At 43.6% G+C, this 23,164-nt stretch overlaps 1 protein-coding gene across 1 annotated transcript in view; it reads right to left on the bottom strand.

Annotated features, from left to right (window-relative positions):
* Positions 1-2,252: 2,252 nt before the first annotated feature.
* LOC133378910 (zinc finger protein 197-like) overlaps positions 2,253-23,164 on the bottom strand; it is a 28,883-nt gene continuing 7,971 nt past the window's right edge. Inside the window, exons 6-11 of the mRNA XM_061613524.1 lie at positions 19,555-21,275; positions 9,370-9,849; positions 7,509-7,590; positions 7,156-7,232; positions 6,597-6,723; positions 2,253-4,814 (exon numbers count right to left, since the gene is read on the bottom strand). Of these exons, the coding sequence (XP_061469508.1) occupies positions 2,668-4,814; positions 6,597-6,723; positions 7,156-7,232; positions 7,509-7,590; positions 9,370-9,849; positions 19,555-21,275 (4,634 nt within the window). The 3' untranslated portion in view covers positions 2,253-2,667. The remainder of the gene's footprint in view (positions 4,815-6,596; positions 6,724-7,155; positions 7,233-7,508; positions 7,591-9,369; positions 9,850-19,554; positions 21,276-23,164) is intronic.

Consider the following 23,164-nt stretch of genomic DNA (forward strand, 5'->3'; position numbering starts at 1 on the left):
TCTGGATTGGGGGCCTTTTCCACTTTTAAACTAAAAGACCATGTACTTAGGACAGCTTTGGTAAGCGTTAGCCTCATGGGTTCTGTTTGACCACCAGTATTAGCCCAGTGGGGCACTTGTACAAGCATTTATACGGATGCTTCTTGGATGAGAAGTGAGCTGCATCTTCTTACTGATGCTAATATTTGTGTGCTGCTTTTCCAAGTTGAGCTCAAAAGATCTCACAATAATAGCAAACATGTACACATAAAAACAAATTAAAAAGTTCACAATAAAAGCATAATTACAACAAGTGGATTGAAACAATATTAACAAAGAAAAACCACAAAATATAAATGAGTCACGGACTTCCGGGAAGGGTGACTTAGCCTGTGCCTGCTTTTGAGACGGGCTCCTGCCTCAAAAGAAGCTTATTCAGATATATCAGTCAGTTTTTTCTTTTTTTTTGACTGATTAAACTTCTCCCGGGTAGGGAGAAACGAAGAGATTAACCTCAAAGCCTATTTTTGTTGGGACGACCAGATCTCATTAATTTATGGGACGAGGTCCAGCCGACGAAGGTGGGACGGATTTTCAACAGCAAGCTCTATCTGTTAAAGCGAACGTTCATCTTATCTTCTAAGAGAGAACGCATTAACAGGCAAGCACCCTTCTTTCTATATTTTTCTTTTACTTGACTTAAATTGTTGCTGTTTAAAAGAGATTTGCCAGATTGATCGGTTTTTGACATCTCACTGGGGAGCCGTAACTTCTCTCTGCTACGCACTAATTAATAGCTTATCTCTGTTTTTGTTGCAAAAAGCTGTCCTGGATTTGCATTCTAAAGATACACACAGAAGAGGGATTTCTATTCCAGATTTTTATTTTGAAAAATATTATACTGTTTTGAGACTACTCTCTTTTTGGTCTATTTTATTTTGACGAATCTGTTTCTTGACGATTGCCATTAATTGTTTCGATCCTGGGAACTGCATTTTGTTTACTTAACTATTGGAGAGATAAGGCTGTCTGCTCTGTTTATACTGTGATGTCACCAAGTCTGGAGTATTAACCCAATTGTTGCTGAAATAAGAAGTGGTTTTCCTATATTTTTCTTTTAAAATGGCAATTAAGAAAGTGGCTGAGAATCTGGAAATAACTATGTTTCAGAAAATAATGGATGAGATTGAGATAACGAAAATTGAATTGAGTAAAATGAAGCAGGAGATTAAAGATATAAGGGTCCCTGTGAGAGAGGTGACCCTGGAAGGGGTCCCTGTGAGAGAGGAGACCCCGGAGATTGGAACAGGGGTCCCTGTGAGAGAGGAGACCCTGGAGACTGGAATAGGGGTCCCTGTGAGAGAGAGGAGATCCCGGAGATTGGAACAAACGTGGAACAGGAACAAGATTTGGAGTCTATGGACTTTAGAAATAAAATCTATTGTTTGGAACTCAATGTTATCTCTGAAGAAATTAATGAAGATTCTAGAGATAAAGTTATCAATGGCATGGATTATCTTCTGGACTGGAATGATGTGATGGAGCCCAATATAGAGAAAATCTATGGAATTAACTGCAGCCATGTGACAATGGAAAAACTTTTAAGAGATGACCCAGTGTATTTTGAAAAAAAGAACAGAGATATGATTTTACAGCAGTATTTCAGCAACCTATTCAGAATGGATGGCAAGAAAATATTTGGGATAGAGGTAATTCCCATCAGACTCTTACTATATGACTATGGCTTTGACAGCAAGATTATTATGGAATACTGATAATGGAAGATTGGATATTGAAATTACTGGACTTAACAAGACTACTGAAGATGGAAGATGGAAAATGGAACTAATAGAGATAATAGAACAATGGCTACTGAAATTACTGAACCTAACAGATTCTGATGTGATGGATTAATTGAAATGTTTATTTTGACTATGGTTATGACAATAAGATTATCATAATTAGTAATGAGATGGATTAATCGATATGCTTATCTGGAAAAAAAAATTGATAGATATATTTCTTAAAGAATTGAAATCTCTCTTTGACTTTTTGTGGAAAGAATAAAGTAATGTTTATGAGATTTGATGATTAAGTAAGATAACTACTGGAGGAAAGTGATTTTATAATATGACTTAAGAGACAGGATTGCTATATATTATAGACTTATAACTGATTTGATCTTTGACAAATGGGAAGTCAATATTTTACTCTTTATTTTTTATTTTTGTTTTTGTTTTTTTTTTTTCTTTTTTTCTTTTTGTCTAACTATTTTTGATTTTGTTTTTTGTCTTTGAATGTTTTATGATTTTGTCTTGTATGTTTTATGAAAATTTGAATAAAAATTATTGAAAAATATAAATGAGTCACATTGGATATACATTAGGAGCACAAATAAAAGCCTAGGAAGGGCCTGCTGAATCAGGCGAACCAGAAGCCCCTGGGAAGCACGCAAGGAGGCCCTGAGTGCAAGAGCACTCTCCCCTTCTGAGGTTTCCAGTAATTGGTAGTCATATCAATATCATGTGAAGAAACAGAACAACCATTGATCAAGTCACCCTGTCTCTCAACTAGAACATCCCCTCCCATCTTTCACCTGGAAGACAAGTTTTCCTAACGTGACACATTAATACGGTTTTCCCACTTTGTGAATCACATTTCTGTTTCTTCTGAAGCTCTCTCAACAATTCAAGTATTATTTAACAATTTCTCTCTTGTGTGAATTCTCTGATGGGAAATGAAAGTTTTCTTGTAGCTCAAGCCCTTTCCACATTCTAAGCATTTGTATGGTTTCTCATGTGCATGAATTCCTTGATGGGAAGTGAGTTCTGAGCTCCAACAGAAGCTCTTTTCACATTCCAAACATTTATATGGTTTCTCCACGGTGTGAATTCTTTTGTGGGATGAAAGGTTAGAACTGGCTCTGAAGCCCATTCCACATTCTAAGCATTTATATGGCTTCTCCCCTGTATGAAGTCTTTCATGCAAAGCGAGAGATGTCTTCTGGATGAAGCTCTTTCCACATTCTAAGCATTTGTATGGTTTATCCCCTGTATGAAGCCTTTGATGATTAGTGAGACGTATCTTCTGACTGAGGCTCTTTCCACACTCCAAGCATTTATAAGGTTTCTCCCCAGTATGAACTCTTTGATGCAAAGTGAGAGATGTCTTGTGAATGAAGCTCTTTTCACACTCCAAACACTTATATGCTCTCTCCCCTGAATGAATTATTTGATGTTTAGTGAGAGATGTCTTGTAGCTGAAGCTCTTTCCACACTCCAAGCATATATATGGTTTGTCTCCAGTATGAGTTGTTTGATGATTAGCAAGAGATGTCTTTTGACTGAAGGTCTTTCCGCATTCCAAGCATGTATATGGTTTCTCCCCTGTATGAAGTCTTTGATGATTAGTGAGACATTTTTTCTGAGTGAAGCTCTTTCCACACTCCAGGCATTTATATGGTTTCTCCCCTGTATGAAGTCTTTGATGATTAGTGAGATTTATCTTCCGACTGAAGCTCTTTCCACATTCCAAGCATTTAAATGGTTTCTCCCCTGTATGAAGTTTTTGATGCAAAGTGAGAGATGTCTTGTGAATGAAGCTCTTTTCACACTCCAAGCACTTATATGGTTTCTCCCCGGTGTGATTTTCTTTATGGACAATAAGTTTAGAATTGGAAGGAAAGCCCTTTCCGCATTCCATGCATTTATATGGAGTCTCCCCAGTATGAGTTATTTGATGATTAGTGACAGATGCCTTGCGAATGAAGCTCTTTCCACATTCCAAGCATTTATATGGCTTCTCTCCTCTATGAAGTCTTTGATGAAATGTGAGAGATGACTTGTGACTGTAGCTCTTTTCACACTCCAAACATTTGTATGGTTTCTCCCCAGTGTGAATTCTTTTGTGGGAAGAAAGGTGAGAACTGGCTCGGAAGCCCATTCCACATTCTAAGCATTTATATGGCTTCTCCCCTGTATGAAGTCTTTCATGATTAGTGAGACGTATCTTCCGACTAAAGCTCTTTCCACACTCCAGGCATTCATATGGTTTCTTCCCTGTATGAAGTCTTTGATGCAAAGTGAGAGATGTCTTCTGGATGAAGCTCTTTCCACACTCCAAACATTTATATGGCTTCTCCCCTGTATGAAGTCTTTGATGATTAGTGAGACATATCTTCTGCCTGAAGCTCTTTCCACACTCCAAGCATTTATATGGTTTCTCCCCTGTATGAAGTCTTCGATGCAATGTGAGATATGTCTTGTGACTGAAACTCTTTCCACACTCCAAACATTTACATGGTTTCTGTCCTGTATGAATGCTTTGATGATAAGTGAGAGTCATCTTATGCCTGAAGCTTTTTCCGCACTCCAAATATTTAAATGGTTTCTCCCCTGTATGAATTCTTTGATGATTAGCGAGACTCATCTTCTGACTGAAGCTCTTTCCACACTCCAAACATTTACATGGTTTTTTCCCAGTATGAATTCTTGAGTGGATAGTAAGTTTATAACTGGAAGCAAAGTTCTTTCCACATTCCAAGCATTCGTACAGTTTCTCCCCTTTGTGGTTTTTGCTGTGGGCTTTGCAATTTATTTTAAGATTGAGGCTTTTCCAACAACCAAAAGAATTACTACTTTTGTTTCTTTCATCTGTTTTTTCTCGGACTGAAATCTCATGGCAGTCACTGCCCTGGGAAGCAGAGGATTCACTCCTCCTCTTCTCTTCGGCTTCAGTTTTCCTTCCCTGCTCTTCCGTCTTCTTAGATTGATCTTTTTCAGATATCTCTTTCCCGCCTAGTTCTCTCTTATGTTTGACTTCCCATTCGTCACCATCTGCAAGAAAGAGAGAAGCTAGTAAGACACTGAGGAAAAAGTGTCGGCACAAATCATTAAACAACTTCAACATTTATGATAAAGGATGAACTGAAAAGGCTTTAGATGGGTTTAACATGCGGTCTGGCATTCACCGATGACTGGACTGGTATAGATTGCTGGATTTGGACCATGGATATCTGGGTTCAGCTCCCACTCAGAGGTCAACCTCATTGGGTAATCTTGGGCCAATCATCCTCTCTCATCCTAGCCTACAAGGCTGTATGGTCAGTACCCCACAGCTGAAGGACCACGGAAAGAGCCCTGCTAGGCGTGGCAGCTTGGACAGATGCTGCCAGTGACAGCAGACAATCCTGGACCAGTTAGGCAAAGAGTTCCGCAGAGCTGTTAAGTCAGGTTTCTGGGATTCTAAGATGGCTCTCTGTGCATTTGTATTCATTGCAATTCTTAATGTTTCCTTGTGCTGATTGAAATATTGTTGTTTTGATTATGTCGTGGTTTTAACATTTTGCACTGATGTCTACCCATTTTATTTTTGCTCCTTGTGAAGTTTTGTTCAGTGGAGATTAGGGATATAAATCTTCTAAATTAATAAAAATGGATATATCCTACTTGTCTGAAAGAAGAGAGTTTGAAGTGCTGAAATTTAGGATATCTGAAGAAATGCTGCATGTGTGGGTATGGATAAAGGCGTGCACACACACACACACATCCACAGAAACAGAGATAAATTGCAGGAAGTACGTTCTGTATTGGCCAAATCCCTGTTCTGCAAGGGCTCCTCTCCCCCACTCCTCAATATGATAGGCTGCAAAACCTAGAGCTAGCCTGGAAGGAAGGAACATAAAGTATTGAAATGTGCAGATGTAGGGAGGGCTGTTCTTACTGGTCAACTCCCTTCTCCTATAACAAGGTAGCCAGAGTGGCACTCTCCAGAGCTTCCTGGACTCCCATTTCCATCAGCCCCATTCATCATGGACAATGGTCATGGATGACAGGAGCAATCTCTGGAGGGCACCATGTTGGCTACCACCATCCTGTAATGGTCCTTCCCCCCCAAAAAAGAACAATGTGCTGTCACCCTCCATTCCAGGTCTAGGAAAAAGGATAAATTAAGACGGAAACTTTGGGCTTCTCATTCCAAAACCCAAAATGTCAAATCTTAAATCTTGTGAGATATCTTATAAACCAAAATGGAGCTTAGCTATGCCGTGTTAGCATCTGGGGAAACATTTGAGTGAGAAATTTCAGAAAATTTTCTTTAAAAGGAAACGTGAAGCAAAATATCAAAGCATAAAAGAAATATTTTGTGTGAAGGAAAGGAGAAAAATGAAAAGCAGGTTCTGAAAGAGCATCTTTGAACTCCTGGGCAGATGTTTTCAGGATGGCGAAAGCCTCACATATTTGTGGAAATCTGAGACCAGTAAAAGCCAGCCTCTTTTTTGAGATTAATGGTTGTTGGGCCCAATCACACAATCCACGCCACCTCACATGTCAGTCACCTTGTTGGCCAGCCAGAAAATGACCAAGAGGCTAGTTCCACCTCCACAACAGCTTGAGACATGCCTCACAAATAAACTGACCAGTTTAAACCAGTTGGCCCATTGGTTAGAAGGGCATAACTGGCAGATGAGTGTTCAGAGAGATAATAGTAGATAACTGTCCATTCAAGGTAAGCGCAGAGCGGTAAGAATCCCAGATGAAGTAGGTGGTACTACATCAGAATATTTGGGTTCATTACATGAAGCAAAACAGATAGTACACTCCAACAGGGAGCCTTACCAAGACAGGCCAGAGTCCCACAATTCTCCTCCATGACTTCTTTGTGCAGAACTCTCTGGTCAGGATCCAGCAGGGCCCACTCCTCTTCTGTGAAATACACAGCCACGTCCTCAAAGACCACTGGACCCTAAACAGAAATAAATTACCTCCTCTTAGATAGCATGAAGATGATCTACAACTTCAATGCAAAAGTCAGTTAAGGTGAGATGGCTGGTCACATTTTTGGGGAAGAGCTGTAGGAGAGCATCAGCCTTCCATGCAGAGGTCCTGGGTTCAATCCCCAGCATCTCCAGGTAGGGCTGGGAGAGGCTGTCTTCCTGAAATCCTGGACAGCTGCTGCCACTCATTATAGACAATACTGAGCTAGACATAGCAATGGTTGGCCTCAGTATAGTCAGCTTCCTATGTTGTATTCTCAGGACTGATACCTTCTTAAATGACATTCACAGCTTTTGTTGTGGGGAGAAAAAGAGAGATTCACTGAGGCCCAGGGAAGGGAGCAGGGGACAGAGACACCCAGGCTGCCCCCAGCCTCTCCCCTATTGAATCTTCCCCCTACCCAATCTGGCGCGACTGCAGCAGCTTCCCCTCCACCACAAAGAGGTTTGGTAGGTCTTGCTGACATCATTCCATCACCTGTGAGAAACAAAATGTGCATGGAAGCCATTACTATATGCTTGTCTCAGCGGTTAAATGGGTCTTATCTGCTGAGTGAGTTTCACTTCTGTGATAACACATCTATCCCCACTTGAGATCTTGGCCACAAATCAAAGTGCTGGTTCCCATGTACGAAATCGTGATGTGATGTAAATAAGAGAATGTTTTCAGCTGTGGAAAAGACTGGAGACAAGATGAAAGGATTCCAAATCAACAGAGAGAGACCAAATGGTTATAAATCCCATCCATCCTTACCCAGCGGTCTCTGTCTGATGTCCGATGGGGTCCTCTCTGCCTCAGGGAAATCAGTTCCAATTTCTGCAAACAGACCCTTTTCCTGAAACAGCAATAATAATAAATAATAAATTTTATTTTTCAGCCGCCTATCTGTCCAGGTTAGGGACACTCTAGGCGACGAACAACAGAATAAAGCAATACATATACATCAACATAATCAAATTTTAAGCGAAAGAAACCATCCGTTAATTCAATTGTAACATAAGTTAATCTGTCCCAATCTTGTAGGCCTGCCTGAACAGCCAGGTCTTCAAGGCTCGGCGATAGCTGGACAGGGAGGGAGCATGTCTGAGATCGAAAGGGAGAGAGTTCCAGAGGGTGGGGGCCACAACAGAGAATGCCGTCTCTCTGGTCCATACCAGCCTAGCTGTTCTCACCGGTGGGACCGAGAGAAGGTCTTGCGAGGCTGATCTCGTCAGGTGGCACAATCGGTGATTCTGGAGGCGTTCCTTCAGATATACTGGGCCGAAACCGTATAGGGTTTTAAAGGTCAACACCAACACCTTGAATTGGGCCCGGTAGACAACTGGTAGCCAGTGAAGATCTAATAACACTGGGGTGATATGATCCCAGCGACAGCTATGCGTAATCAAGCGTGCCGCCGCGTTCTGTACCAGCTGTAATTTCCGGACCGTTTTCAAGGGTAACCCCATGTAGAGCGCATTGCAGTAGTCTAAGCGAGAGGAGACCAGGGCATGTATCACCTGAGGGAGCAGGTGAACAGGAAGATAGGGACGCAGTCTCCGTATCAGATGTAATTGATACCAAGCTGCCCGGCTCACTGCTGTAATCTGAGCCTCCATGGACAGCTGGGAGTCAAGTATGACCCCAAGACTGCGGACCTGGTCCTTCAGGGGTAAACTTACCCCATCAAGCATCAGGTCAGTAATTCCTAACCTCCTTTTATCTCTCACAAGTAATACCTCAGTCTTGTCGGGGTTCAGCTTCAGCCTATTCTCTCCCATCCATCTACTTACGGATTCTAGGCACTTGGACATGGTATTCACAGCCAACTCCGGTGAGGACTTAAAGGAGAGATAGAGCTGAGTGTCATCTGCGTACTGATGGCACTGCAACGCAAAACTCCTGATGATTGCTCCCAGCGGTTTCACATAGATGTTGAACAGCATGGGAGAGAGGATAGAACCCTGTGGCACTCCACAATGAAGAGGCCAAGGGTCTGAAACCTCATCTCCCAATGCCACCCGTTGCTGCCTATCCGAGAGATAGGAACGGAACCACTGCAAGACAGTGCCTCCTATTCCTAATCCCTCTAGGCGGTTTAAAAGGATACCGTGGTCAATGGTATCGAAAGCCGCTCAGAGGTCCAGGAGGACAAGGAAGGTGTATTCATCCCTATCCAATGCCCTCTGCATATCATCTACCAGAGCGACCAAGGCTGTTTCTGTACCATGACCAGTCCTAAAACCCGATTGGTATGGATCTAAATAATCCATTTCCTCCAAGTGTGTCCTCCAATAAGAACATAAGTACATAAGAAGAGCATGCTGGATCAGGCCAGTGGCTTATCTTGTACAGCGTCCGGTTCATACAGTGGCCAACGAGATGCCTTTGCAAAAATAAGAACTGAAGTCATCTAAAAGGGAGAAGGGATAGAAAATGACTGACATAAATAAAACCCTTTGGGGGTACTGGATATCAGGTGTAGCCAACATGGTGCCCTCCAGATCTTGGTGAACTCCAACTCACTTCAGCTACTGCCAAAATAATGAATGGTCTGCAATGATGGGAGTTTTACTACAACAACATCTGGAGGGCACCATGTAGGCTATCCATGATCTAGATGAAACCCTCTCACCTGCCGTTCTTCCTGCTTCTTCTCCTCTGCCTGGCTCAGGAGGAAACCTTCGGCCAGGGCCACCGCCTGGGAACTGGTCTCCGCTCCACATTCCCTCACCCAGCTCGCCATCTTTGGTGAAAGGATCCTCAGGAACTGCTCCAGGATCACCAGGTCCAGCATCTGGTTCTTTGTGTGTCGCTCTGGCTTGAGCCACTGATGGCAAAGAAGGTGGAGTTGACTGCAAGTCTCTCGGGGCCCCATGGCTTCCTCGTAGTGGAAATGCCTGAACTGGTGGCACTGAACATCTGAGATGTGGTTGTTCTCCCCCAAGAACTTTGGCACGTTTCCCCACTGGAAGTCCTCAGGGCCTCTTTCTGCTTCAGGGACAGCTGGGTCTTGCTGATCCATCTTTGATCTGTGGTTAAGAAGATGTAGCATCTGTCCTGCTGATCTGTCCCTCACAATTCTGCCTCCTCTGTTTGCTCTCCGTCTCTCAGCCTTTCACTGAGCCCTCATCCCTTTTGTTACTTATGTCCTTTTTGGAATTAGTTTCTGGGTTCTGAGGTGCTGCACCAAAGGAAGAGAATCACTTACTGTATGAGCCAAAGTTTGGTTTCAGGGAACTATGGGGATTATGTCTAGGTTGAAGGCTCTAAGAGCAGGAAGGGTGCTGGCGAAGCATCCTTGAATGTGAGGATTATTCTTCCTGCCGTGCAACCTTTGAGATAAACCCAATGATAGGGCCTAAATTTTCTTTTGCAGATGGGAGCTTGGATGGTTGACAGCTCTCTGATAGCTGCTCCAAAGGGCCCCTGACACAAGCTGTCTAAACCTATTTATCTTTTTATTACAGGAGGTTGTTTACTTTCCATTGGGTAACCAGGAGCGATAGTGAAGGATCAATATGTACATAAACCAGCAGCTTGAACTCGGCCCGGTAGCTAACGGGCAGCCAGTGTAATTCTTTCAGCAGCTGGGTAACATGCTGTTGTGCTGCCATATTTTGCACCAGCTGAAGCTTCCGGACCAACCTCAAAGGCAGCCTCACATGCAGCACATTCCAGTAATCCAGCCTGGAAGTTAACAGTGCACGCACAAAGGTGGTCAGTGGCTAACTCAGTCCAGAAACAGCTGCAGCTGTCCTACCACCAGAAGCTGATAAAAGGCACTCCTAGCCGCTGAGGTCCCCACCTGGGCCTCTAGTGATAAAGACGGATCCAGGGGCACCCCCAGACTACAGACCTGCTCTTTCAGAAAGAGTACGACCCCATCCAAAGCAGGCAACTGACCACTTTTCCCTGTCTATCTGCCCCCCCTCCTTTTCTTTGTCCATATATTATTACGGAGAGAAAAACACACCACATCTCTCCATCCAGCTGGTGTATGCCACCATTATATGCATGTCTCACTAGCTTGGATTGTTTTTAAGAGGAAGGGGGGAAGGAAGCTCTGCTCCCTGATAGTGGGTGTTATGGGAGATCCTGAAAGGGTCAGTCCAAGAAGCCACCCGCTTATGGGATGAGGGTCTCTCCCTTGTTATTGCCGGCCGCTCCAGCCTTTCCTCTTTCTTCGCCCGCTGGCGCTGCAATCTGGGCCTCTCCCACCCCTACACAGGGGTATCCCAGCCCCCTCTTCACTCCCCTGCCACACAGTTCCTCTTCTGCATTCTCCCCTTCTGCCCCGGGACACCCCTTCACCCAAATGGACAAGGCGGGAAAGGGGGCTCACCAGATCCCAGAAGGGGCGGCCGAGGCTGCAGATCTTGGGGGAGAGAGAGACACTTCCCCCTCAATGGAAGATCCAAGCAGGAAGTTACGTAGAGGGGAGGAGGCGCATTTCCTTTGCACATGCCTTCCTTCTCTATGCTTCCCATCTAGGAATCTCATTTCGTTTATTTTAACTCTTATAAAGCCAGGCAACCGGCTCATCTCTCAGAGAAGAAAGACGCATGGCACAGAACGCAGGAAGCTCCCCTATACGAAGTTGGACCATCTGGCTCAGTATTGTCCACACTGACTGGCAGCAGGTCTCAAGGATTTAAGACAGGGAGTCTCTCCCAGCCTTACCTGGAGATGCCCTTGGGGAATGATCCTGGGAGCTTCTGCACGTACCCTTTTAATACAATACGGTTGTTTGCTTTCAGTCAGGGTCTCCTGAAGTTTGATTCGTTTGATTAAAAGGTTGCCAGGTTTCCTATTCAAACTCAAAAAAACCCAGCGGTTTTATGTCTGGATGGGGATATGGGTGCCAGCTAGGGGACCTGATAACACAAGTCAGTGGGTGAGTAATGGGGGCATTAACAGACCTACTTGACCCCTCCAATTCAAAGTGGTGTCCTGTCACCTTGTAGTGGTGAGTGGGCTTGTGCATTCCAATGAACCCTATGAGTGATGCCGTCGGGAGTCATGTACTTCCAGCTGGGTCACCCATGGCGGTAAGGTCAAGGGAGAGGAACCAGACAAAGAACGATCCAAGAGTGTCCTCAATGGCAGAACAAGGTGGAGGATAATAATGTGTATGTTACAACAGCTGGCAGATGAAGGCTGCAGCGGATAAAAGACTTCCAATCGTCGTGGTATCCATGCCATTGGATCAAAGGCTTTTCCTGTCACGACTGTGTGTTGATCGTGGTGCACTGATCTCCCCACATAAAACAAATTCACGCACAGGCGTCTTCCCAAGAGGAGGTGGAATAAAAGAAGCTCTGCTCCCTGATTTGGAAGAGGCTGCCTATGCGCTCTCACCTGTGGCTCTGGGGAAACCCTTCAACCAAATGTGCAAAGGAGAAGGGGGCTCACCAGATTTCAGAGGGGTTTGGTCTTGCAGCAGCAATTCTCCCTGCTGGGGTGGGGGATCAGTTAGGATGGCCCAACCCCGGAGAATGACGGAATGTGATTCCTGGACACTCTGGGGGATTTTCCGGTGGATAGACTATGTGATCTTGTTGAGGCCCTGTCTCATTATGGGATGGTGGGACTCGTAGGGTCGTTGACACGATCTCTCCTGAGGGTCCCCTCTGGTGCTGTGCAGCCCGCTTTGCTCCTTGGTAAACTGAGGAGCTGCAGTCGATAAAATGGACTGGACGAGGACTAGAGCATAAGTGGCGTAGATCTCGCTCCAGAGCCAACTGAGCATGTGCTCGGGCTCACAGTTGGGCCTTCCACATGGTGATGGGGGCAGCAAAGAGATCCTACTTTGCTGCCTCCATTGTGTCCATGAGAAGCAGGCCAACTGAGTTGTTCTGTGTGGGCCAGAGGTACTCACTCCTGACCAGGGGGGCGGAACTCTGCAGCACACAGTGTCCAGCTGTAACCAATTGGCTAAACACTTTGAGGACAAAGTTGCTCAGCTCCACAGTGATTTAGATGCTGCTATTGTGGCAGTGCCAGCCAAGGTGTCCGATGCAACATCAAATCCAGTGTTGTGGGATCCATTCCAGTTAATGTGGCCTGATGATGCGGACAAGATGCTTGCAATGATGTGCCTGACCACCTGCTCATCCTTGTCCATCCTGGCTTATTAATGTTAGCTGGAGTGGGGTGACTGAATGGGTCACAGGTGTAACAAACACACCTTTGCATGACTGTGTGATGGTCACTGCCCTTAAAGAGGCAGTGGTGAGTCCACTTCTTAAAAAGCCCACACTGGACCCAACAGAGTGTAACAGCTATAGACCAGTCGCCAACACCCCTTTCTTGATAATGGTGGTTGTAGAGCAATTGCAGGTATTCCTGGATGAAACTGATTATTTAGATTCATCACAATCTGGATTCAGACCTGGTTTCGCAACAGTATCAGCCTTGGTTGCCCTGATGGTTGACCTCTATCATGACAGAGACAGGGGAAATGCAACCCTGTTACTTTTGCTCGACCTTTCAGCAGCATTTGATACCATTGACCATGGCATCTTCCTGGACTGCCTCAGTGGGATGGGCATTGGAGGCATTGTATTATGGTGGTTCTGCTTTTACCTTCAGGGTCGCATCCAGAGAGTAACACTATGAGTGTTCCTCGGCCCCCTGGCACTTGTGCTATGGGGTTCTGTAGGGTATTATTCTTTCCCAGTGCTATTCAACATCTGCATGAAGCTGTTGGGAGCAGTCATTAGGAGTTTTGGAGCAAGGTGTCAGCAATATGCTGATGACACGCAGCTCTATATCTCCATAACATCTGAATCAGGAGAGGCTGTGAATGCTCTGTATCGGTGTCTGAATGCTGTAGTGGACTGGATGAGGGCCACTAAACTGTGCTTGAATCCTGGGAAGATGGAGGGTCTTTGGGTAGGTGGTTCCCATGTCTGGGACAGAGGCAGGTTACCTGTTCTGGATGGGGTCACACTTCCTCTGAAGGACCAGATCCATAGCCTTGGGGTACTCCTGGGTTCATCTTTGTCTCTAGAGGCCCAAGTATCCTCTGTGGCTAGGAGTGCCTTTTGCCAGCTTTGTCTGGTTTGTCAGCTATGGCCATTCCTGGACATGGATATCCTGACCACTGTAGTCCATGCGTTGGTAATGTAGAGGTTGGATTACTGCAGTACTGTGTATGTGGGACTGCCCTTGGCCCTGGTTTGGAAGCTTCAGCTGGTGCAAAATGCGGCAGCCAGACTGATGGGAGCACTTGGCTGACTACATGTGGCACTACTCTTAAAATATCTGTACTGACTGCCCATCCATTACCAAGCCAAGTTCAAGGTCCTTGTACTAATTTACAAAGCTCTGAACAACATAGGTTCAGAGTATCTTAGGGACTGCCTGAACCCTTATATCTGCAGGAGTGGCTTTGGTGATCCCCCAAGTTGGTGATGCTCATTTAACATTGACACAAAATCAAGCCTTCAGTGTCATCGCCCCAGTTCTCTGGAATGCTTTGCCAACAGAGATTCAGCAGGCGCTTTTTTAATTTTCAAGAGCCTGCTGAAAACTCTTCTGTTCTGCCAGGCTTATGCAGGCAACTAAGAAGATGCTTTTCTTGCAGTGGTTGAGCTTTGTTTTTATCGTATTTTTAATGTATTTATTTATCAAATTTATATCCTGCCCTTCATTCTAGTTGGAGCCCAAGGTGGCAGACAAAAACACTAAAAATGTCTTAAAAACAAAAGACTATCAAAACAAAACATCTTTAAAAACATATTTTTGGAAAAGCTTAAAAACATCTTAAGCAATTCCAACACGGACCCAGACTGGGATGTCTCAATTTAAAAGGCTTGTTGAAAGAGGAAGGTCTTCAGTAGGCGCCGAAAAGATAACAGAGATGGCGCCTGTCTAGTATTTATGGGGAAGGAATTCCAAAGGGTAGGTGCCACTACACCAAAGACCCGCTTCCTATGTTGTGCAGAACAAACCTCCTGATAAGATGGTATCTGCAGGAAGCTCTCACCTGCACAGCATAGTGATTGACTGGATATATAAGGGGCAAGATGATCTTTCAGGTATCCTGGTCCCAATATCTATAGAGCTTTGTTTGCCAAAACCAGAACTTGACCTTGGCCCCGTAGCTAATGAGCAATCAGTGCAATTCTTTCAGCAGCAGGGTGACATGTTGGTGATACCCTGCCCCAGTGAGCAGTTGTGCTGCCACATTTTGCACTACTGCAGCTTCCAGATCAACCTCAATGGCAATGCATTACAGTGATCCAGTCTGGAGGTTACCAGTGCATGGACAACAATGGCCAGCCTATCCTAGTCCAAACACAGCCACAGCTGTCTTACCAGCCAAAACTGGTAAAAGGCACTCCTAGCCACTGAGGACACCTGGGACTCTAGCAACAAAGATGGATCCAGGAGCACCCCAGACTATGAACCTGCTCTTGCAGAGGGAGTACAACCCCATCCAAAGCAGGCAATTGACCAATTATCCGAACTCGGGAACCACCAGCCCACAGCATCTGTCTTACTAGGATTCAGAGTCAGTTTATTGGCCCTCATCCAGCCCACTACCGAGTCCAGGCACCAGACCAGGGTTTGCACGGCCTCTCCCGATCCAGATGTTACAGAGAAATAGATCTGGGTATCATCAGTGTATTGCTGACACCTCGCCCCAAATCTCCTGATGACCGCTCCCAAGGGCTTCATATAGATGTTAAACAGCATGGGGGACAAGATGGTATCCTGTGGCACCCCACAGCACAACTGCCAGGGGGCCAAAAGACAATCACCCAATGCTGTTCTCTGAAAATGACCTTGGAGATAGGATAGGAATCACTAAAATAGTGCCTCTGATACCGATCTCATCAAGTTGGCTCAGAAGGATACCTTGGGCAATGGTATCAAAAGTTGTCCAGATATCAAGTAAGGATAATAGGGTTGCACTCCCCCTACCCTTCTCCTTTATGGTCATCCATCAGGGCAACCAAGGTCGATTCAGTCCCATAATAAGGCCTGAACCCAGACTGAAATGGGTCAAGATAATCTGTTTCATCCAAGATTCCTGGCTGGGATTCCCTTTAGATCTCATATTCACCAATAGGCAAAAACGTGCTCAGAGGCACGTTCCCGAATTCTTCCAAGCTACACAGGAAGTGGATTGGACTGTGAAAGCACCCCAATTGTGTTTGCATTTTGACAAATTTGTAAGGCAGTACAATATCTCAGAGAGGTCAGGTCTCCTGCTCCCCTGGTGCATTCACTGTACCTGTCCAATTTCCCTGCTTTATAAAGTTTGATAGAAATCTCTGTGGGCCATAGGCATGTTCTTAAACCACAAGGCTATAGGTACGTTCTCAAACTGCAAGAGTTTTTTCGCCTATTAGTGAAGTTCTCTGCTTTTTCATCCAGGAGGTAAGAAATGGGATCCTGTGCAAGTTTGATGACAACAGACTGATGATTTGCATGCTGATTCAGTTTAGTGGGATCTACTCCCCTGCAATCATACTTCGGATAGGTGCCGCCCTGAGAGCCTACTAGGAGGAAGGGCGGCATAGAAATTTAATAAATAAATAAGTAAAATAAACAAACAGAACATGGGGGAAGAGGAGAGGTGGTTTGATCATTTGCATGCTTATTGAGTTTAGTGGGATTTATCCCCATACAATTACACTTAGGATAGGTGAAACTGACCACGGGGGGAGGAGAAGAAAGAGAGCGATGGATGGAGTGGGCAGGGGAGGGAGAGGACGAAGAGAGAGGGGAGGAGAGGGGAGGGAGAGGGACAGGAAAGACAAGTCTGATTATTTGCATGCTTATTGAATTCAGTGGGATTTATTTCCATGCAATCACGCTTAGGATAGATGAAAATTACTATGGAGGAGTGGAGGGAAGAGGGAGGAGGAGGGGAGGGGAAGGAGTCAGAGGGGAAAGGGGCAGTAAAAGGGGAAGGGAGAGGAAATGAGCATGAAGGAGGGGATAGGAGGGAGGAAAGGTTTGATCATTTCCATGCCTATTGAGTTCAATGGGATTTACTCCTGTACAATCATGTTTAGGATTGGTGAAACTGACCTGGGGGAGAGGAGGAGGGGAGAGGGGGAGGAGATTGGGTGGGTGGGCACTGGACAGAGGGGAAGCCCCTTTCCAAAAGGAAAACGTGAATAGTATCATTTTTCAGGGTTTCCCCCACCTTTTTATTCTATAGCAGGCACATGTAGTCTCACACCCAAATTCGAACCAAAGCTGTCTCTGGCCACACCCACACCAGACCTTTATTCCACTTTAGACAGTCATGGCTTCCCCCAAAGAATCCTGGGAAGTGTAGTTTATGAAGTGTGCTTAGAGTTGTTCGGAGACACCCTATCCCTGTCACAGAGCTACAATCACAAGAGGGGCTGACTGGTAAACCCCTCTGGCCACTGGAGCACTGCCAGGGGAATAGGAGTCTCCTAACAACTCTCAGTACCTTTCACAAACTACACTTCCCAAGATTCTTTGGGGGATGACTATCTAAATTGGAAAAAATGTCTGGCATGGATGTGGCCGATTACCAAAGCCAAACAGCTGTTTGTCTGGCTTTTATAACATTGACAGTTGGTTCTTACTGAGCATGCCCATGCTTTCATAGGCTCCAGTGTTAAATTTCTTAAATTAATTAAAAATCAGCCATGCATTTTTTAAAACCTTTACACTGCAGAAGGTGAAGGTCAGCGAATGGGGCAAGTTCAGTAATAGGATTACAAGTACTCTGTGAACGTGGCTGATTTTTTAATTAATTTCAACAAATTAGGAGACCACCGAGAGAAAAAAGTCCAACAGGGACTTTTCTCTGGTTTTACACTTTGAACTCTAGATTATCTCTGCGTGCTTTGTGTATTGGCATGAAAACTTGAGGATTGTTAAGCAAGCATTTCTGAGTTCAGGATTGTAAGTTTTGTTAAGATTTTGTTTTGGAATGAACTAGTGGGAAGCAGCAGAATGGCATGGGGGGATATTTTCAATTCAACATGGTGGAATGTGAAAAATCCATGCTGGCTATACTATAAAGCCACTCTTGTGGCTGTAGAATACCCCATTTGCAACAGCTGCATTGGCAATTGCTGAAGGTGCACCTCAATACCCTGGCCTTCGACACCTGTGTAGTTTGGAACCCACCCTATTTTGAAATTTGGGCTGATTTTTTTCTGTATTTTTTAAAAAATTGTTGTAATGTATCCCAGGTCCTCTGGGTGAAGGGTGGATAATACATGTTAATAATAAGCGTGACAATGTGTACCTGCCATTTATGAAACCCAGAGGAGAGTAATTGGGAAGCAGGAATAATGACCTATCTTGCAAAAATGAGAACAATTAAGGAAATGAAATCTCCACAGGAGAATGGAGATCCAGCAGAACTCAGAAATAAGTAATGTCTCAAGCCTCAAATCGTTGTTTTATGGGCACCTCCATCACCAAGCACTGATGACGTCAGGGGTGCCAGGACATGCCTCTGCTTCTTTTTCGGTAGAATGAAGGTCGCTGGAGGTGATGGTGTATTTGGGATAAATGGTTTTAATTACAGATATTATATATAGGCTCCCTAGGTGGGAGTGCTCATAGTATTCCCAACAGATCCTGCTCCCCCATTAGGTTTCAAGACGGCCCTCAAAGCCATAACTTTGGACTCAGCACTGAGAGCACGTCAAGCCTCCCTCTTCCATCTCCAGCTGAAGGCAAGTCTGGTTCTTGGCCTATAGTTCTCCAACACCCAGGATGCCATTTCTTCCAGTCAGATGAGGGCAAAAGGCCTGGTCTCTCCTCCTGGAAGCATCACCAGCTAGTCATTTCTGTGGCAATCCACCCTGGGCCAGCTCTTTTTGCCATACAAATAAGTGGTTAACAGATGTGGCTGGACCCATTAACAAAGGGCCTGGAACTGTAACTCTGTGAGGTGGTGTCCTAACAACTCCCAGCATGTGAACAAACTACAGTTACCAGGATTCTTGGGGGGAAACCATGACTGCTAAAGTGGTATAAGAGTGCACCAAAGGTATGCTGTGAATGTGTTCCATATTTGGAGGAAATGAATAGCCAGCACACACTACTTTAATTTTATTTTTTGCTTAGCTCCAAGTTTTCCTTGTTCTAAGGCCTTTGTTCATCTTCTCTTTGAGAGAAGGGATATCTTGCCTTGAACCTGTCCCTTCTTGAGTTTTGAAGCTTTTTGCCATAATTTCCCTCTAAACCAGTTCTCTAGGGATAAACTGCATCTCATCAATATTCTTATTTTATTTCTGCTTATTTCAAGGTAAGGCTCGGAGTTCATATTCTTATTATATTACACACGCACACAGACACAAACATCAGATTTTCAAAGAACTACAAAAAGAGGAAGAAGATTCAAACTTAACCGTACAACACCGTTGTACAGCACCCCACACTGGCTGCCATGTGCCATACCTTTCTCTGCATCTAGAAGTTCTTTCACAGAGCAAATGTATGGGTGGGTGTGTTCCTTCTAAGATCTTCCCTAATATTACACCTGATTAGAGTCAGACCAGTTGATCTGTTTGTCTGAGATACAAAAAAACAAGAATAAACAAAGATCCATCCCATTCCACAGTTGCTGTCCTCTTCCTATTTTTGTTTCTCCGCTATTGCTGACACTATTTTATTTTTTAACACTTGCCTTTACCTGGAGTAAAGGTATTTGTCTGAACCTTGTATCTGGCACACTAGACTGATCTCACTTAACGTGCATTCAAAACCACCAGGGCTTGTGCCCTGGAATTCCATGCTGGATTGGTGGCCATGTTCTGCTGTTAAACTAAAAGCCCATGTACATTTTTCTTGCAGCTCAAACTCTTTCCACATTCCAAACATTCGTATGGTTTCTCCTTTTGTGGGAAGAAAGGTGAGAACTCACTCTAAAGCCCATTCCACATTCTAAGCATTTATATGGCTTCTCCCCTGTATGAATTCTTTGATGCAGCATGAGATGTGTCTTCTGGATGAAGCTTTTTCCACATTCCAAACATTTATATGGTTTCTCCCCAGTATGAATTCTTTGATGATTAGTGAGATGTATCTTCTGACTGAAGCTCTTTCCACATTCCAGGCATTTATAGGGTTTTTCCCCTCTATGCAGTCTTTGATGCAAAGTGAAAGATGACTTATGCCTGAAGCTCTTTTCACACCCCAAGCATTTATATGGTTTCTCCCCAGTATGAATTCTTTGATGATTAGTGAGAGATGTCTTGTGACTGAAGCTCTTTCCACACTCCAAGCATTTATAGGGTTTCTCCCCAGTATGAGTTATTTGATGATTAGCGAGAGATGTCTTTCGACTGAAGCTCTTTCCACATTCCAAGCATGTATATGGTTTCTCCCCTGTATGAAATCTTTGATGATTAGACAGACATATCTTCCGAATGAAGTTCTTTCCACACTCCAAACATTTATATGGTTTCTCCCCTGTATGAAGTCTTTGATGCAAAGTGAGAAATGTCTTGTGACTGAAACTCTTTTCACACTCCAAGCATTTATATGGTTTCTCCCCTGTATGAATTCTTTGATGATTAGGGAGAGATGTCTTTTGACTGAAGCTCTTTCCACATTTCAAGCATGTATATGGTTTTTCCCCTGTATGAAGTCTTTGATGATTACTAAGACGTATCTTCTGACTGAAGGTCTTTTCACACTCCAAGCATTTATATGGTTTCTCTCCAGTATGAGTTATTTGATGTTTAGTGAGAGATGTCTTTTTATTGAAGCTCTTTCCGCATTCCAAGCATGTATATGGTTTCTCCCCCGTATGAAGTCTTTGATGATTACTAAGACGTATCTTCTGAGTATAGCTTTTTCCACACTCCAAGCATGTATATGGTTTCCCCTCAGTATGGGTCATTTGATGATTAGCAAGAGATGTCTTGTGACCGAAGCTCTTCCCACATTCCAAGCATTTATATGGTTTTTCCCCCGTGTGATTTTTTTTATGGAAAGTAAGCTTAGAATTGGAAGGAAAGCCTTTTCCACATTCCATGCATTTATATGGGGTCTCCCCAGTATGAATTCTTTGATGATTAGTGAGAGATGTCTTGTGAATGAAACTCTTTCCACACTCCAAGCATTTATATGGTTTCTCCCCAATGTGAATTCTTTTGTGGGAAGAAAACTCAGAACTGACTCTGAAACTTCTTCCACATTCTAAATATTTAGACCGTTTCCCCCCAGTATGAATTCTTGCATGGATAGTAAGTTTATAACTGGAAGGAAAGCTCTTTCCACAATCCAAGCATTGATACGGTTTCTTCCTTCTGGGGTTTTTGCTATTGGCTTTGCAATTTATTTCAGAATTAACACTTTTCCAATAACCAAAAGAATTGCTGCTTTCGTTTCTTTCATTTGTTCTTTCTCGGACTGAAATTTCATGGCAGTCACTGCCCTGAGAAACAGAGGATTTATTACTCTTCTCTTCTGCGTTGGTTTTCCTTCTCTGCTCTTCCCTCTTTTTAGATTTGTCTCTTTCAGGTATCTCTTTCCCGCCTGGTTCTCCCTCATTCTTGACTTCCCATTTGTCACCATCTGCAAGGAAGAGAGAAGCTCATAAGAGACTGAGGAAGAAATCACATCTCATATCATTAAACAACTTCAACATTTGTGATAAATGATGAACTGAAACGATTTATTTATTTATTTATTTATTTAATTTATATACCACCCTAAGCCCAAGGGCTCTCTGGGCGGTGTACATAACAATAAAACAATCAAAAATGTATAAATACAATAATACAATAAAGTGAAACCAAACAGACGTAAACAAAAATAATCAGAACAGCAGCAAAATACATCAATACATATAATAATACACATTAAAATGCCTGGGAATATAAAAAGGTTTTCACCTGGCGCCAAAAAGATAGCAGCGTCGGTGCCAGGCGCACCTCATCGGGGAGACCATTCCACAGTTCGGGAGCCACAACCGAAAAGGCCCTATTTCTAGTCACCACCCTCCGAGCTTCTCGATGGGATAGTACTCGGAGGAGGGCCTTAGATGTTGAACGTAGTGTACGGGTAGTTTCATATTTAGATGGATTTAACATTCTCTGTGGTCTGGCACTGACCAGCAACTGGAGTGCCACAGACTGTTGTATTTGGACCATGAAGATCTTGGTTCAACTCCCAATCATGGGTCAACCTCATTGGGTGATCTTGGGCCAATCACTCTGTTTCATCCTACCCTCCAAGGTTGTATGGTCAGTCCCCCACTTCAACATCTAAAGGACCATGGAAGGAGCCCTGCTAGGCATGGCAGCTTGGAGAGACCTTGCCAGTCAGAGCAGACAATCCTGGAACAGTTGGGCAATGACTATGGGAGGGACTTTGAGTCAGTCTCCTTGGATTCTAAGATGGCTGTCATCTGTATTTGTATTTATTGCAACTCTTAATGTTTCCTTGTGCTGAATGATATATTGTTATTTTGAATACCTGCTGGAACGCCTCTCCCGATATGAATCTGCCCGTACACTGCGTTCTACATCGAAGGCCCTCCTCCGAGTTCTGACTCATAGAGAAGCTCGGAGGGTGGTATCAAGAACTAGGGCCTTCTCAGTGGTGGCCCCCAAACTGTGGAATAGTCTTCCCGATGAGGTGTGCTTGGCGCCAACATTGCTATCTTTTCGGCGCCAAGTTAAAACCTTCCTCTTTTCTATGGCATTTTAATCTAATTCTAAATTAGTTTTTAAGTTTGTTTTAATTGATCTTCGAATTCTTATTCTTTTATATATGTTTGTTGTATTATATTATGGGATTTTATTGTATATATTTGTATTCTATGTTGTACACCGCCCAGAGAGCTATGCTAGTGGGGCGGTATAAAAATCTAACAAATAAATAAATAAATAATATGTTGTTATTGTTATTATTATTAATTATTATTATTATTATTTCCCACCCTTCCTTCCTGTAGGAGTCTAGGGTGGTAAACAAAAACATTAAAAACATCCTAAAAACAGACTTTAAAGTATACTAAAATGAAACGTCTTTAAGAACATATTAAGACAAAACAACTTTTAAATACAACTTTTTTTAAAAAAAACTTTAGAAACATCTTAAAAAGCAATTCCAACACAGATGCAGACTGTTGTGGCTTTAACATGTTGTATGGATGTCTAACCATTTTGTTTTTACTCCTTGTGAAGTTTTGTTCAATGGATAGGGATATAAATGTTTTAAATCAATAAAAATGGACAGATCCTACCTGTCTGAAAGAAGAGAGCTTGAAGACCTGAAACTTAGTGAATAAGTATTGCAGCCACAGTGGCCCTTTATGTCCCTTTACTGTCTGCTGTTGAACTGTGCTTGTTGAAATATGGCTTGTATTTTAATATGTATTTTAATACGTATTTCTTTTACATGTGATGAATTGTGGTAGCCTGTGGCTCTGACCAATAAAGATTCATTTCATTTCAAAA

The sequence above is a fragment of the Rhineura floridana genome, chromosome 3 (genome assembly GCF_030035675.1).
Source record: "Rhineura floridana isolate rRhiFlo1 chromosome 3, rRhiFlo1.hap2, whole genome shotgun sequence".
Lineage (NCBI taxonomy): Eukaryota > Metazoa > Chordata > Lepidosauria > Squamata > Rhineuridae > Rhineura > Rhineura floridana.